The 15,170-nt window shown below is 36.5% G+C and overlaps 2 protein-coding genes across 2 annotated transcripts in view; both read right to left on the bottom strand.

Annotated features, from left to right (window-relative positions):
* LOC111323972 (protein sidekick-1) overlaps positions 1-10,440 on the bottom strand; it is a 31,781-nt gene extending 21,341 nt beyond the window's left edge. The window contains exons 1-5 of the mRNA XM_088737503.1: positions 10,124-10,440; positions 4,023-4,170; positions 3,152-3,457; positions 2,422-2,724; positions 1,157-1,459 (exon numbers count right to left, since the gene is read on the bottom strand). Of these exons, the coding sequence (XP_088593629.1) occupies positions 1,157-1,459; positions 2,422-2,724; positions 3,152-3,457; positions 4,023-4,170; positions 10,124-10,432 (1,369 nt within the window). The 5' untranslated portion in view covers positions 10,433-10,440. The remainder of the gene's footprint in view (positions 1-1,156; positions 1,460-2,421; positions 2,725-3,151; positions 3,458-4,022; positions 4,171-10,123) is intronic.
* Positions 10,301-13,486, bottom strand: LOC148719777 (discoidin domain-containing receptor 2-like). Its single transcript, XM_088737489.1, has 4 exons — positions 13,308-13,486; positions 11,718-12,031; positions 11,338-11,456; positions 10,301-10,440 (listed from the first exon to the last, which is right to left on the bottom strand). Exons 1-4 carry the CDS (start codon positions 13,414-13,416, stop codon positions 10,434-10,436), a joined length of 549 nt encoding a protein of 182 aa, XP_088593615.1. The 5' UTR covers positions 13,417-13,486; the 3' UTR covers positions 10,301-10,433.
* Between the last annotated feature and the right edge of the window lie 1,684 nt (positions 13,487-15,170).

The raw sequence follows: 15,170 nt of genomic DNA, 5'->3' as shown, positions 1-15,170 counted from the left end.
CCTCTGCCAGCAGGGTAGCCTGGAACAGCTTACCGCTATCGATGCGGAAAATAGCGTCGCTAAATTATTTTAGGAACTCTCTTTAGAAAAAATTTTTTGAAGAACAGCAGCTTTTAAATAATTTTATTCTGTGATTTACTTATACTTTTGTACTATTAATTGATTTCATCTCTTGTCTCTTGTATTTTATTCGTTATATTATATCAGTTATGCCATAGATTTTAACATCCGTATTGTCCATAGTTTTAAAGGGCCACGGGTTTTTTAGTATTTTTTACTATTTTAGTGCTACCCTCTTTAATTAAAGTCTTTACTTACTTACATATTTACTTACTTACTTACTAAGCAAAGAAGAGATGCAATTGCACTATACGCTGTACCACTCACTCCGCCTAGATTTGAATGAAAGTTACTGGCTATGATGGATTTTATATGTGTCATTAAGCTCACCTAAATTAATGAATGGAAAGTTTGTGAAGTGCATTTGTTATGCAAAAACTTCAAAACACTGAAACCACGTCAATAGAATTGATTGATCAGCTTTTTAGGTTGGAGAAAAAAAATTTGCACGATTTCAGTTCCAAGGAGTAAATCGTTAAAACCATTTGAGGCTTTTGGTTGCTTTCAATATTTTTCCTTAATTTAACTAAAACATAGATTAATAACTGACGAAAATTTGCCAATATCCAAGACATCAAGGGCGACTGTTTATGTAGGTGATCAATTGCAGGTGAACATAAATCCCTCACATGCACTTTATTTGTGGTCGTTTCGGTTTGTCTCCTTTTTTCCAGAGCGATTGCTCCCAATCTAACCAGGAAATCCATTAACTTTTTACAAAATAATCAATCTATTTGAGGGAGGGATAACCCTTGAATTAAGGGAAGATAGTTTTTCAACTTGTATATGTTAACAAATATTTCAAGCCGTTTGACCCATATTGCCCACATGACATAGCTCAGAAAACTTTTTATCACTAAAGACCCACACAGATTACTGTAAAATATGAAAATGGATGAGTTTTAAATTGTACAATTAAGTCTTAAAGTTCTAACACTCGATCCTTCCTCATTTATCGACCAGCTCACTGGCTTTTTCACTGTTGCTGTTGCCAACCTAAATGAAAAAGAATTACACACATTTTTTTAATTCTTACCGTCTTTCATGGTTCTCGCCACCTCAACAGAACTTTTTGGTCCATCGCCAACTGAAGTGAAGGCTAAAACTTGAAATTCATATTCTGTGTTTTTGTCAAGTCCAGTGACATCTTTACCCAATGCCGTTCCATTGTTAAAAGTTAAGGTGGTTGCTGGTCCTACAGAGCCGCTCTTTTGGTAGAACAATTTAAATCCTCTAATCATTCCATTTCTGGAGTCTTCTGTTAGTAACTGCCAGGTTGCTGTGACAGTTGTCGAAGTAGCTGCAGTTACAGTGAAGCTACTGGGGGCTTTTGATGGAACTGCAATTGAAAAAAAAAAAAAAAACAGAAAAGAACAGTAAAACGTAATGTATACAACTAACTGATCCTATTCATTATACAATCATAATGTTCCAAGTAAAATACTATTCAGTTTGGTCATTGAAAGGACAACCAATGCCCTGGTCAGTAGAAGACATGATCATCCCCTGACCCCTGTATTTCCCAGTCAACAGCACTAATTTGCACTCTATGATTTGTACATATACGGCCTTCACAGCCATCAGCGGGCCTGTAGCCTTCCATGATCTTCGGACACAAAGAACCAGCCATCATCATCATATCTTAAGGAAGTTAGTCAATGGTCCTGACGAATATATGCCTACGTATAATGTACAGCACAAAAACTCAAAATAGGATTTTTTGGCATCAATGCTTAAATGCTTGTCAGCCATGCAATGAAAGATTCAAACGTGCGTGACCTCTGACGTAAGTGGGTTACTCTTGATTTTAAATTTTATCTTCATATGACTCCTTTGATTACACTTTTAAGTTCTCGTTTTTCAATAACATATCAATGTTGGCCTTTGTTGCGGCAAGTTCTTGTTCTAAATCATCGCTTATTTCACTCGGCCCGTTCACGTCAATAGGAGGAAATATCTGTGAGTCGTTAGTCCTTTTTTCGTTTTCATTTTGCTTGACTATTTTCTTAGATCTATTACAACTATAGCCGTAATTTTTCCTTTTAGTCGAACCATCATCTTCATCATTTTCATCATGACCTTCTACATAATCGGATACGTTTAATTTACTCCTTGGTTGAGAACGAGGTATAAATTTCTCTTTAAAATCATCTCTTGGCTGGAGTCTACATGCAATGGCAAATTAAAGACCTAACAAGTCTACAATAATGTAGATGGAGGAAAATTTCAATGATCTCTTATTGACAGGTTCTTCATAAAAGTCATCTGATTTTTCTTCTTTCACTTTGATCTATCACATACCATCTTCCTTTGTTCGCTCCACCTCACTGGGGCTCTTTGGTCCATTACCAACTGATGTAGACGCCAAAACTTGAAATTCATACTCTGTGTATTTTTTAAGCCCAGTGACATTTCTTCTCAATGTTGATCCACTATTGATAAGCAAGGTGGTCACTGACCCTGCTGAAGCTCTCTCTTTAAAAAACAATTTAAACCCTGTTATTATTCCATTTCTTGAAGCTAATGGTGGTAATTGCCAGGAAGCTGTAATAGTTGTAGAAGTGACAGCAGCTACAGTCAAGCTGCTTGGAGCTTGAGAAGGAACTGCAATTGAAAAACATAATAACTAGAATGTACCTGGTACTTTTCAACGGTCTATTGTGAGTAACATATCACTACCTAAGTCACCAGTGTCTCCTTATGGCTGCTGAAAGTTAAAGATAATGATGCCCAGAAGAAGACATGACCATGACCTGTATTTTCCAGTCACTGAAAGCCCTAATTCCCAGTCTAACGCTAGTATCTGTACTACATCTTAGTCATAAAATGGTCCAGAGGAATTCCTATTGCATATTATATAACAACTCAGAATAGGATTCGTAGGAATCCACACTTGCGCTTTTTAAATAATCAATGGAATTGATGCCTAGAAAGTTTAAAATGTATAAATGGAAAAGGTCAGTTAACTTTTACAGGTTTTTAAAACAAGCCATCAATTCTCCTCCTTCATCTTGATCTAAATATCACATACCATCTTCCTTTGTTCTCTCTACCTCAACAGGGCTCTTTGCTCCATCACCATCAGATGTAAAAGCCAACACTTGAAATTCATATTCTGTGTACTTATCAAGCCCTGTAACACTTCTACTCAATGTTGGTCCATTTCTTATAGTCAAGGTTATTGCTGACCCACCAGAACCTCTCTTTTTGTACAAAAGTTTAAACCCTGTAATGGTTCTTCCATGCCTGGAAAAGACTGGTGGTAACCGCCAGGAAGTTGTAATGCTGGTAGAAGTGCTTGCAGTCAGCTCGAAGGCAGAAGGAGGTTCTGATGGAACTGAAATACATGTAAACATCAACAGTTGCATGTTTTAATTTTTAGTTGATCATTGATAAGAGATCAATGTAAATCAAACATGGTTGTGAACTTAGAATGCATTAGATATTCCCCAGAGCAGTGTGGAGGAACATCGATCATGAGTATGGACTGTACATGCATTAGATACATGTATACTATATTTTTAAATACATGTTTTTTTAGAAGATGCCCTACAAAATATAGGAGACATACAATTATGTTGCAATAGCAACCTACTTGGTTCCAGAATTTACAATGTACAATCATGATACAATCAGATTATATGCTGCATCGTATCAAGTATGAATAGCAATATCTGAGCAAAACTTCACTTCATTTAGCAAAAAGGAGAACCTACACGATCTTAGCAGAGTAGAAGATATTTAAGGTTCAAAAGAATTTAAAGGTGATGATGGAGAATATTCAACTCACCTGATTGCCTTAGTTTGTAAAACTACCCAACCGTGCCTTCCACAAAGACTTTGTTATGGAAAATACATTTTTGTCTAACAAAGAGGCAAACACAAGTAGAGCAAATAAATACCTTTAGTTAGAAGTACTCCATAAACTTCCACTCTCAGAACCTTCCAAATGTTATATGCTATTGGCTGAAAGCGGATAAACCTTGCACTTGCAAATTCCTGAAGACTGTTTTTTATGATGCCACTTTGATTGGAGTTTCCAGGAAAGACCTATTTTGTGGTGCAAAATTTTAAATAATTTTATCATTATATTACTGCTATATTGTATCATTAACCAGCGGTTTCATTAAGGTTTGGGGCTTGAGGCATACAAATTTGGCACCCAGGCATACTTAATGTGTGTTTAAGGGTGTTAAGTTCCTTGAGGGGGTCTGGGGGCACGCTCCCCTGAACATTTTGAGACTTGAAACTCACAGAAATACATTTTCCTGCATTCTGGAGCAGAACATGCTTTAGATGCAAAAGAGGATGTACATCATGTCTTTCCATGATAGCCTTGATTTGACACATTAATCAACACGTAAATTAGTTTTCTAAAGCAAATCCAAAATCTTCCACATTTTGAATTTCTAACAGAGGGGAAGATTGTTGTTACTTTACAGTCACCACCACCTGATGAAAATCTTCAATTTGTAGCATCGATGGATCCAATAAATGTATACAGCTGTTCTTAACTGTTCTTTTCAGTTATAACAAAAGGTTGATAAGCATATAGCAAGCAGGCTAATATACATATTTGATCATTCTATTCTGCGAACTGGAGAGTGGCACTGATTGCACCATTTGCATATGCATAGCTCCTTCAAACCACATTTGTCCTTTTTATTCCAAATGTACTTACAGCAGGGAATGCTTCACCAACTCAATTGCAAGGGTACATAACATAACATAACATAACATACACTTTATTAAAGTCTCAAGGTATTTAGCTAGAGAAGCTAATTGGGGACACTGCTATATATAACATATAAAATACCAATCATGTACAAATTAAAATATATGCTGATATGAATAGGTAGTAAGAATTAAAATATAATTAAGAATTAATTGAATCAAGAATCAAGTATGTTATGTACATATATGACCAATTAAGTTAAGAAATTAAACTAAACTAAAAATGTAGCAGTAATAATATTGCTATGTTATACAAGCGTGACAGCTGCAGGTTCCATCCAGCACATCTCAAACTTTAATGCCCCAAACTGCTCCCTGGTGAAAATCCTGTCCAGGATCCTGTAGGATCCTGTAGGATCATGTAGGATCCTAAAGGATCTTGAATAGGAACAGGATCCTAACTAGGATCTTGAATAGGAACAGGATCCTAACTAGGATCCTGTATAGGATTTAAATCCTGACTAGGATCCTAGAAGGATAACAAATCCTGAATAGGATCCTAAGTAGGATCTTAGAGATAAATAGGATCCTATGTACGATCACTGCCCTGATCAGGATCCTGGGCAAGAATAATATCCTGGATGTATAGAGGATCCTATGTAGGATGATTATCCTGATCAGGATCCTGGGCAAGAAAAGGATCCTGGATTTTATCTAGGATCCTATGTAGAATCACTATATCCTGATCAGGATCCTGGACAAGAATAGCTGGATTCTGGATATATATAGGATCCTATTTAGGATCACTATCCTGATCAAGATCCTGGTCAAGTTCCTGGATATACATAGGATCCTACGTAAGATCACTATCCTGATCAGGATCCTGGTCAAGAATAGGATCCTGGATATATATAGGATCCTACGTAGGATCACTATCCTGATCAGGATCCTGAGCAAGAATAGGATCTTGGATAATTATATACTAATACGATCCCATGTAGGAAGACTATCCTGATCAGGGGGTGGGCTCTGTCAGTCTCGGGAGACTATGGAGTTGCACTCTGGGTGGTGATTCAGATGCAGTGTTGGGATTGGGTGTGATTGACAAGTATTGTACAGTTATAAATCTGCAAACAAAGCAAAACTTTTAGACTTTGCACTTAACAACGACATGAACCATTGTCTTTAAAACTGTTGACAGTGCTTTTCTTTTTAAAACCGTCACAAAGAGGTAATGTTTACCTATCAAGTAATGTAAGGTGAGCACTTTGCTTTGATCGTCAGTTGATTTAAAACTCAAAGAATCTTTTATATAAATAAGATCAAACCTGAACTTAACAAACAATTACAGCATTATAACACTTTCCTAGCATTTTAGTCTACACCTTTGATGTTTGATGTCACGTTGTAATTAGTGCCTGCTTTTGTATTACATATTGTAAATAATTTATTCATCTGCTGTATGCTATCTAATTGTTCATACTCAGTTACTCATCGACTGAAGATGGCATATGCATGCCAAAACATGTCTTTCAAAAAAGTCGTATATTTCTTTACAATGTCTACCATACTTGCTATTACTTATGGAATTATTGTTTTAACCGAATTTAAAAAAGGTGAAGTCTTAAGATTATAACCTTGAAGAAGATCAATTATTAATCCTGACTTCATACACAACGCCAAAATGGCCTCCACCGCCTTGGATGATTTGCTAGATGTAGTGGAATTCCATGCTGACAAAGATGATTTAAGACAGGTCAAGAATGACACGAAAGATTACAGAGCAGGACTAAAGAAAATAGATGAAGAAGAAAATGAAGAAGAAAAATTATGAGCGCACGTCATGGAAGCTTTTTTTGGCATTTGTAAGATATTATTACAAGAAATCTTTGAAGCCTAATCTGTGTGATTGTGCTGATTGTAGAAAATGGAAGGAGAAATTACAAAAATCTGACAACAGGAACATTAAAGACTAAAGTCACAGCAGATAAATTTTTAAGTAAAGTTTTTGTTTGTTTTTTTATTAACCTTAATTGTAATTTATATTATTTGCTGTGTATTCTCGTGGAGTAGATTTGTTATAAATAAAGTTCCTATTTTTAATTATATTTGGCATTTTTCGTGACTATTACACCACGTTTGTATACAAATGCACATTCGCAAAGTTTAATCAACACTACTAAGCATGTCTTGTGTAACCACTAAAACTCTCCCACATGGATTGCATTTACACTACCGTTTCATATATAAATTCCACTGACTCAGTACTCTAATAAGATCTATATGCACAGTGATTAAACAACTTGAAAAGTAAATTAAATTATAAATATGTAAGTGAATGAACTCTAACCTTAAAACAAGTAAATAAAGTAATCCTAAAGATATAACCCTGAATGAACAACAAATTAATCCTTACCATGAAACTGCCTCAGACATCTGTGTGGTAATAAACCAATTTTATTTTACCCAAACCTTTGACTCCCGTCTTGAATTTTAATTATTACTCTCACTCAGACTCAGCCCTGCGGTTATTGCTTATAGGATCTTATGCAGGATCCTATAGAATCTTTAGGATCTTGTACAGGATTCTGTTTCATCAAAATAGGATCTTGTACAAGAACCTAGAGGATCCTATACGATCTTGTACAAGATCCTACAGGATCCTACAGGATCCTATAGGATCTTGTACAAGATCCTGTAGGATCTTGTACAAGATCCTACAGGATTCTACAGGATCTTGTACAAGATCCTGAATAGGATTTCAGGTAGGATCCTAGTAAGGATCCTATCAAGATCTTGGACAGGAGCCTGAACAGGATTTTCACCTAGGCTCTTTTAAAATCATGGAGGCTTGTCTTATTTTGCAGGTCTTTGTCCATTTTGCCCCAGAGATAGGGACCAAAATGTCTAATACTATGTTTACCATAGTTAACAGTGTTAAATCTAGTATTGGGAAATCATTATTATGTAAATTATGATTCTTGGATTGCTTGTAAAATATGTCACAAATATATTCGGGTACAAAAAACATTTTGAGAAAAAACTCATCTTCTCAAATAGTAAAAACATTTTATAGCATCAGTGAAAAGAATTGCCTACCAATATTGATCTTTTGCAAAACTTCCAAATTGAACACTGAATATTTGTGAAGGGACTATAATTCTTGTTTTATATGGTGGGGCCAATTATCTTTATCTTGTGATTCTTCTTTGATGATGAAGTAGGAAATCTTTCTTTATTTGTAGAATACACAAGAAAAATCTGGTGTAGTAACTGAAAGTCTGTTCTTTTGGTTAACCTCTTAAAAGCAGCTAGGCAATTTATGTCTTCACAGCCTGTCAATCTGCCCAGTGCTCACTCCTTATTTAATCACGTAAAGTGTCAGTGATTTCATAAACTGGGACTTTGAACTAACAAATTGAACGCCAAATGATTGAACTATGAACCATGGAGATCTGTGTTAGTAAATGTCTCTTATGGCTATAAATGCAATTGAAAGACCTAGTTTCTCAGTTTTGTTAAAAAAAAAAAACTAGCTCAAAACCAGTACGTGACCCTATAGTTTGTGAGAGATTATAAGAGGCAAAAGACACAAAAAACATTTATTTGAAGGGACTTCATTTCACACAACTAAAATATAATAATCCATTGGGTTTTAAAAAACTGATTAATGCAAAGTTCTATACAGGGCATCTGACAGGATGCGGTACTGCGGATCCGCATAATTCGCCTACTTCCGCATCCTGCGCATCCTTGGGGCATTTTTCCGCATAAAACTAGAAAATTTCTACATATAAGCGAGAAAGCAACTCTTACCATCCTCAGAAGCAAAAATAGCGAAAAGATTGATAATTTTGAACAAGTTATTCACCCAAAAACCACAGATTGACAGCGACGAAAATTCGCATTTCGTTCGTGAACAATTTTAAACCGCCAGGCGTTCCATTCATCCTAGAACATTTTGGGATGCCTGGTGTCCAGTTTTCCTCGTCCGATTTAATGGCTGGTTACTAAGCTTCGGACATACTCGACAACGAAAACTATGAAAAAACTACTTTGAACGAAGACATACCTGTCCACGAATGGCAGCAAAAGGTCAAACATGTCGTAAAGGACTAAAATTCTCGGTAATACGTTAATGTGTATTTTATACGTTGGAAAAAGCCAAGAGAACAACTTTATTAAGTTTTAGAAATTTCCGCATAATCTGGCGTCTTTTCCGCATAATCGTCACTAATTTCTTCCGCATAATATTGCCGAAAATTTCCGCATAATTTTCCGTTTTTTTCCGCACCCTATCAGATGATCTGTCTATAGGTAACGAAAAGGGAAAGGAAGGTGAAACCAACAATTGAGAGACCAAGGGTTTCAACTATAGTCTAAGATTAAATTGAATTAAGCTACAAGTTTGCGCATTCACATCCCAAGTGGAAACTCCAATATTTGTCCATGACGTTTCGATAAATGTTACAAAGCAATTAAATTTACGAACATCAAATCCTTTTGTCTTTACTCAGACACTTAGCTCTGTTTTTGCACTTATCAATCTTTTTAACAAGCACCCAAAGATAAGTATTCCTTTATGGAATATAAGAGTTGCTGTACATAGTAGATATTTCCTCTGTATTCTGTTGAACATTTCCTGAACTTTTGAGACAATACACATATAAAAGTGTGAAGCTAAGAGGTAATGGTTACAAGAATTAAGTTCACATGATGTGGATTCTATTTCATTTACAGGATATTGAAAGCTGTAGAATTACATTTATGCATTATAAGTAAGCATGCAGGTTGGTTGGTTATCTTTATTTATACACGATATGTATGAAAGCTAAAAGCTTTTAGGGTCGTGTACAATAAAATACTACTTAATTAAAGTCAAATACAGCTTTAGAAGCATTAAATAGAATTAAAGGAAATTAAAGTGTATTGAATGGCACAAGTGCGACATTGAAACAATCAATCTACATTCAGATGTATACAAAACCTTCAAGTTCAAAACTAGCAGTCAATGCTGATACTACGTTGAATTTAATGGCCTTAAAAAGTTCTGAAGTTTTAAGGTTTTTAGCAAGTTCATGATGGCTTGCATCAACACGATCAGTATATTTGGAAGTCAGGGTATTCCAAAGCACAGAAATTATTAGAGAGGTTGCTAAAATTAACAAAACATGTTCCAGAAACACTTCATAATACACTTAAAGAGATAAGTGAGACTGAGTATTATAGCCAAGCAGACACCTCTTGAATCGAAAAATTGAATCAGTATGCTGTATGAGCTACTTTTGGCTCTTATTTAAACATGACCTTCAGACATGTACAAACCTACCATGTCATTGTTGTCTTCTTGATAGATGTCAAAAGTGGTACCATCCAATGATAACTGAATCTTGAAGCTTTTTGTCCACTCATTAATACCATTAGCTCCTTGAGTAGCAAGAGCACAGATGACATATTCATACAGCAGGTCAATTTGTAGGTAGTCACCATCTTTACTTCTAACCTTGGGAGCCCATCCCCGTTTACTTCCTTTAAGGCGACCAAAAGAGGGTTTATAGTAAGCATCATTAAAATAGGATGAGGCAGTGAAGCTGTTGTTTGGAATTTTACCATCAATGGCCAGACCAATGGCCTCCATTTCACAAGCTGCAAGACAAATTTGAAATCAATGGCCTCCATTTCACAAGCTGCAAGACAAATTTGAAATCAGCACTCACATTTCTTCATAATTTCAAATAAGTGAAATGATTAATCCATTATGACTCCTATAGAATCTGTATATCTAAATAATATCACTTAACCTGGTTTGTATTTTACCAAACACTTTATGGCCATTAAAGTGCATTTCACTTCATAAAAACTAAAATTAACATACAAACTAAATATGATCAGATTTCAAAAAAAGTTCATACTGAAGTTTCCCTGGGTGAATAATAACACAATTCAACCTTTAACATCATAAGAGTAACAAGTTATCACAAGTGACTCTATTTCTTTGGTGAGTCCATAAAAAGTTAAATTTCTACCATTAAAATCTTAGCCACTTAGTATAAGAATTAACATGATTTTGAGTGCAATGTGATGTTACTATAAGCAAGAGCAAATCTTTTGAACTTGCAAAATTGCAAACAAAATCAAGCTAGCCAGTTAAGTCTTTGAAAAATTTGGAAGTACTCATTTACACAAAATTGAACACCAAATAATTTTTTTACTTGTAAATAATTTACACCAAAAACCATCCTCGTACGTCAAGACAGACAAAATTTTGCATGGACAGCACATGTATGCTATTTGCAATATGCACACTCATGTTATAGCTTCACACCTAACATGAAAAATGCACTTGTTTTCAGCCAATCGGAAGCCCATAAAATTTTCATGTATACTATTATCCAAATAACAAGCATACCAAATCAAAGTTAAACAGCCAGTAGGTTTAAAAACTTGTTGAAGATTAAAAGTCAGTATCTTAGACTATTCTATACAATACTAAATAATATGATAATAGCAAACGTAAAAATAAAATATAGGTTTGAAACACACTTGGCTTTTGTCTCACACCAAACACCTCTGTTCTCATACACACCCCACCCTGGTGTGTTTTTGGCAGGAATCGCAGAATGCTTCACTTCTGAGTTCCTACCATCATTTCCTCTCAGAAACTGAAAAAAAAAACAAATAGTCACAACTCATCATCAGTAAATTATTTTGCAAGCTGAGAAAAGGAAGGAATAATAGCATTACGATCACAAGTTCTTTGTACAAAAATTCAATATCACATTACCTGTTTGATGTTCTATACTGTACGCTAGACTTGCTACATTTGATTTAACTATTATTGTCTGTGTTATATTAATTGTGTAAATGTATGCTTTAATTTTTTTGAACAGTCATGTCTCACATTGGATTTCCTGCATGTATACCTTAACTTGTCCACCTTCTTTGTAGTCTGTCCAAGTTGTCCCATTTGTGGATAATTGTAGTGTGTAGTTCTTTGCCCACTGATCTGCTTTAGAATTCCCTTGAGTAGATACAGCACAGATGATATGAAGTGTCTGTAGATCAATCTGTAGATATGGGTTAGTGTCACTTGTTCCTGCACACCATGATGATCCTGATGTGTAGTTCAGTCGACCATTCTTGGCTGGTGTGTTGGCACTTTGTACTGTAGAAGCAGTAATATCGCTGTTTGGAATTGTTGCCCTTCCCATTCCAAGATCTAAATCAACACAAGCCCCTAGAGAAGTGAAATTTACATTTGCATTATCACATATTCATAGTAATTATTACAACAGGGATAATGGCTAGCTGTGAGAAGCAATTATGCATGCCTTGCATGTCTTTAAAGGTTACGTCTAATATAATGTCCATGTCACAGATGGTAACAGTTAGGGCTAGTCTGCTTCCAAAATAACTTATGAATTTTATCATAAATTGAAAAGAAATCTCAGCACTAATTTACACTAGAATAGGCCATTTTCAATAAATCAAAACTCAAGCTTGGCTCTGAGGTTTGGGGGAATAAAACAAAAGAAATCACATCAAGGTTGAGGGATGAATAATCATTTTATTTTATTTTATTCCCCCAAACCTTGGAGCCATGTCAGAATTGTAATATATTGAAAATGGCCAATTGGCAGAACCCATTATAACCATATCTCATTATGCATATAGTTCTTTGATGAAAAAAACCAAGCAGAAGCAATTATAGTAATTTAATTTGATTTATTAGCTTCGCCAACAATACGTAGAATATAGAACACGGACAAATTACAATAACAAAAACGGGCAAGCAACCACAACAGCAACAGCCAATTATTGTGGTCCCAAGAGTATTAAAATAGTAAAACGGTTACATCAATAATTAATAATTAAGAACAGCATGGAGATGGTGTTGTTTTCAAGCTGCGACATGAATTATTTTTCGCACAGATAGTGGGATCGTCAATGTCATAGATCTCTTGAAGTGCAGTCGAATAATAACATATCAAAGCAAGTTTGAAGTCATTTACATTGTTGATACTTACGTTAAGTATAGACTATAGTTGGAACTATAAAAGTCTTGTTTTTAAATAGAATCAGGGTAATACGGAAACCTTACCCATAAACTGGATAGCTAAACTTACCGAGTGGATAGTAGAGGTAGAATAATATCTAAGAGTGTTTTAAACTGAAACTGAAGCAAATGTCGCCACCCGATAGCTTAATTGAAACTCAATTATTCAGAGTTTAATTTCAATTTCGTACATTTCTCCATGCTTCCAAACTAAGCTAGATATAAAAGCAGATACATCTCCAAGGCCACCGTTCATTTTACCGTGACATTTTGACAAAAACAAATGCGACTCCCGAGGGATGCTCTTTTCTTTTTGATCTTGATGATTAAGCTGCGACCCGTGCGAGAAAGCCTACAGCACTGAAGCTGAAAAGAATTCTCCAACCAAGTACCCTGAGTGCAGAGAGTGAAATAAAAATATACCTTTCTATCATATTTCAAATGATGTAGTGCTCACCTGAAGCCAGAGGTAAAAGTACAACGAGAAAAGCTACCCGGAAACAAAGCTCGGGATTAAATTGGGCCATGTTACGACTGGGTATATTACGGTATGCGATCATGAACATTTAGCTTGACCGGCGTTCTGACACTGAAAGCTAATTCCTCAAATAGTATCTTTCATCCCTGTTACGATGTTGTGTGACACGCCATGTGCTACTTGCCGTATTTGGGCATTACCTTATTTGGTGATTAAAATAAATACACTTCTACACTCTCAATCGCTTCCTACATGTTGAAACATGGTGTCAGGAGTAAACTCCGCTTTACTTGCCTAAATTTCGCTCGCGTCTGAGTGAAAAACCAGTGGAAGCTACCCGCAAATTCTGTTCACTTCGCCTGATCACAATTCTGAATCAGTTCGCTCCTTGCAAGCGAAAGAAGATGTCGACAGAAAGTGCCCACGAGGAGACACCCAGCGCAAGCAGTATTCAACCTTTAGCGCCGGCATATATACCACAAGCAATACCGCACAATTTTCCGCTGCCAAACGCAATGCATTGCCGTGGAGACGTCGCTGGAAACTGGGAGTTTTTCAAACATCAATGGAGCGATTACGAAATCGCCACGGGCCTCATTCACCGTGAAAATACCATTCGCCTAGCGACCTTGAGATCTGCAATGGGCCGAGAATGCCTCCAAATTTTCCTAAACCTGAACCTATCAGAAGACGACAAACAGAATATCGATAGATGTCTAGAAGCGCTAGATCAGTATTTCAAGCCCACAAGAAATGTAGTTTACGAAAGGTACGTTTTCAACACATGCATGCAAGGCAATGACGAGTCAACTCAAAGTTATGTAACAAGACTGCGAAAGTTAGCCGCATCCTGCGAATACGGAGAGCTGACTGACGATCTTATCAGGGACAGACTAGTCATAGGATTGAAGAATAATGGTGACAAAGTACGATTATTGAGAGAAAAGAATCTGGATCTTAAAAAAGCCATTCAAATGTGCACTACGAGCGAAGTAGCCGCGCAGCAAATGAAGAAAATTCAGAACACAGAGGACAAAGCCGAGGAGGTTAAGAAGCTTGTTGAAAGAAAGAAGGTTCCAAGAAGACGTCACTTCAAGAAAGCTCCAGAGAAACAGCAGAAATCCGATGATAAACCGAAGAATTCGGGCGTAGAAGAACGCCCTGGTTTCAAATGCAAATATTGTGGTCGCCCAGAACGTCATGTAAAGAGAACGGAGTGTCCGGCGTCCGGAAAAACATGCAGCAACTGTAACAAAAAAAGGCCACTTCGCGTCAGTGTGTCTCGCAAGGAAGAAAGTAAATCAGTTTGAAGATATTGAAACGTCAAGTGACGACGAAATGTGCCTAACCTTGGAAACTATATCGCTAGTTGATACGAAGGCCAGACAATGGTTTACAGAAATACAGTTCTTCAAATCTCCAAAAGATGACTTCACCACATCAATCACATGTCAACTGGACACTGGAGCCACATGCAATGTACTCTGCCTAGATGACCTGTCAGCCATAACCCAGCTAGGAGATCCTCCAGTTGAAAAGTCAACGGTCAAGCTCAGGCTATTTGGGGGGTCAACACTGAAGCCCATCGGGGAATGTGACTTGTATGTGAAGCACCATAGTACCAGGCAGACACTCAAGTTTCAAGTGGTTCAAGGCAAGTGTAGACCTCTGCTGTCAGCCGAAACCTGTGAGAAGTTGCAACTCATCAAGCTCAATTCTTCCCTCACCCAGACAGTGCACCAAGTTAACAGTGCAGAGAAGCCGCTGTCAGAAGAAGGCCTGTTTAGCAAGTATCAGGACGTATTCACTGGCCTGGGACACATTGGAAATGCAAAAATAGTG

The sequence above is a fragment of the Stylophora pistillata genome, chromosome 11 (assembly GCF_964205215.1).
Source record: "Stylophora pistillata chromosome 11, jaStyPist1.2, whole genome shotgun sequence".
NCBI lineage: Eukaryota > Metazoa > Cnidaria > Anthozoa > Scleractinia > Pocilloporidae > Stylophora > Stylophora pistillata.
The sequence above is the reverse complement of the archived record's forward strand: the minus strand, read 5'-3'. Positions and strand labels throughout refer to the sequence as shown.

What these genes read in the sequence shown, in the direction of transcription:
- LOC148719777 (XM_088737489.1), bottom strand. Translation starts at nt 13,416, where the DNA reads ATGTTCATGATCGCATACCGTAATATACCCAGTCGTAACATGGCCCAA. An exon ending in ACTTTTACCTCTGGCTTCAG is followed by an intron (nt 12,032 to 13,307) that starts GTGAGCACTACA and finishes TCACTTCTCTAG; the next exon opens with GGGCTTGTGTTGATTTAGAT. An exon ending in AAGAAGGTGGACAAGTTAAG is followed by an intron (nt 11,457 to 11,717) that starts GTATACATGCAG and finishes TTTTTTTTTCAG; the next exon opens with TTTCTGAGAGGAAATGATGG.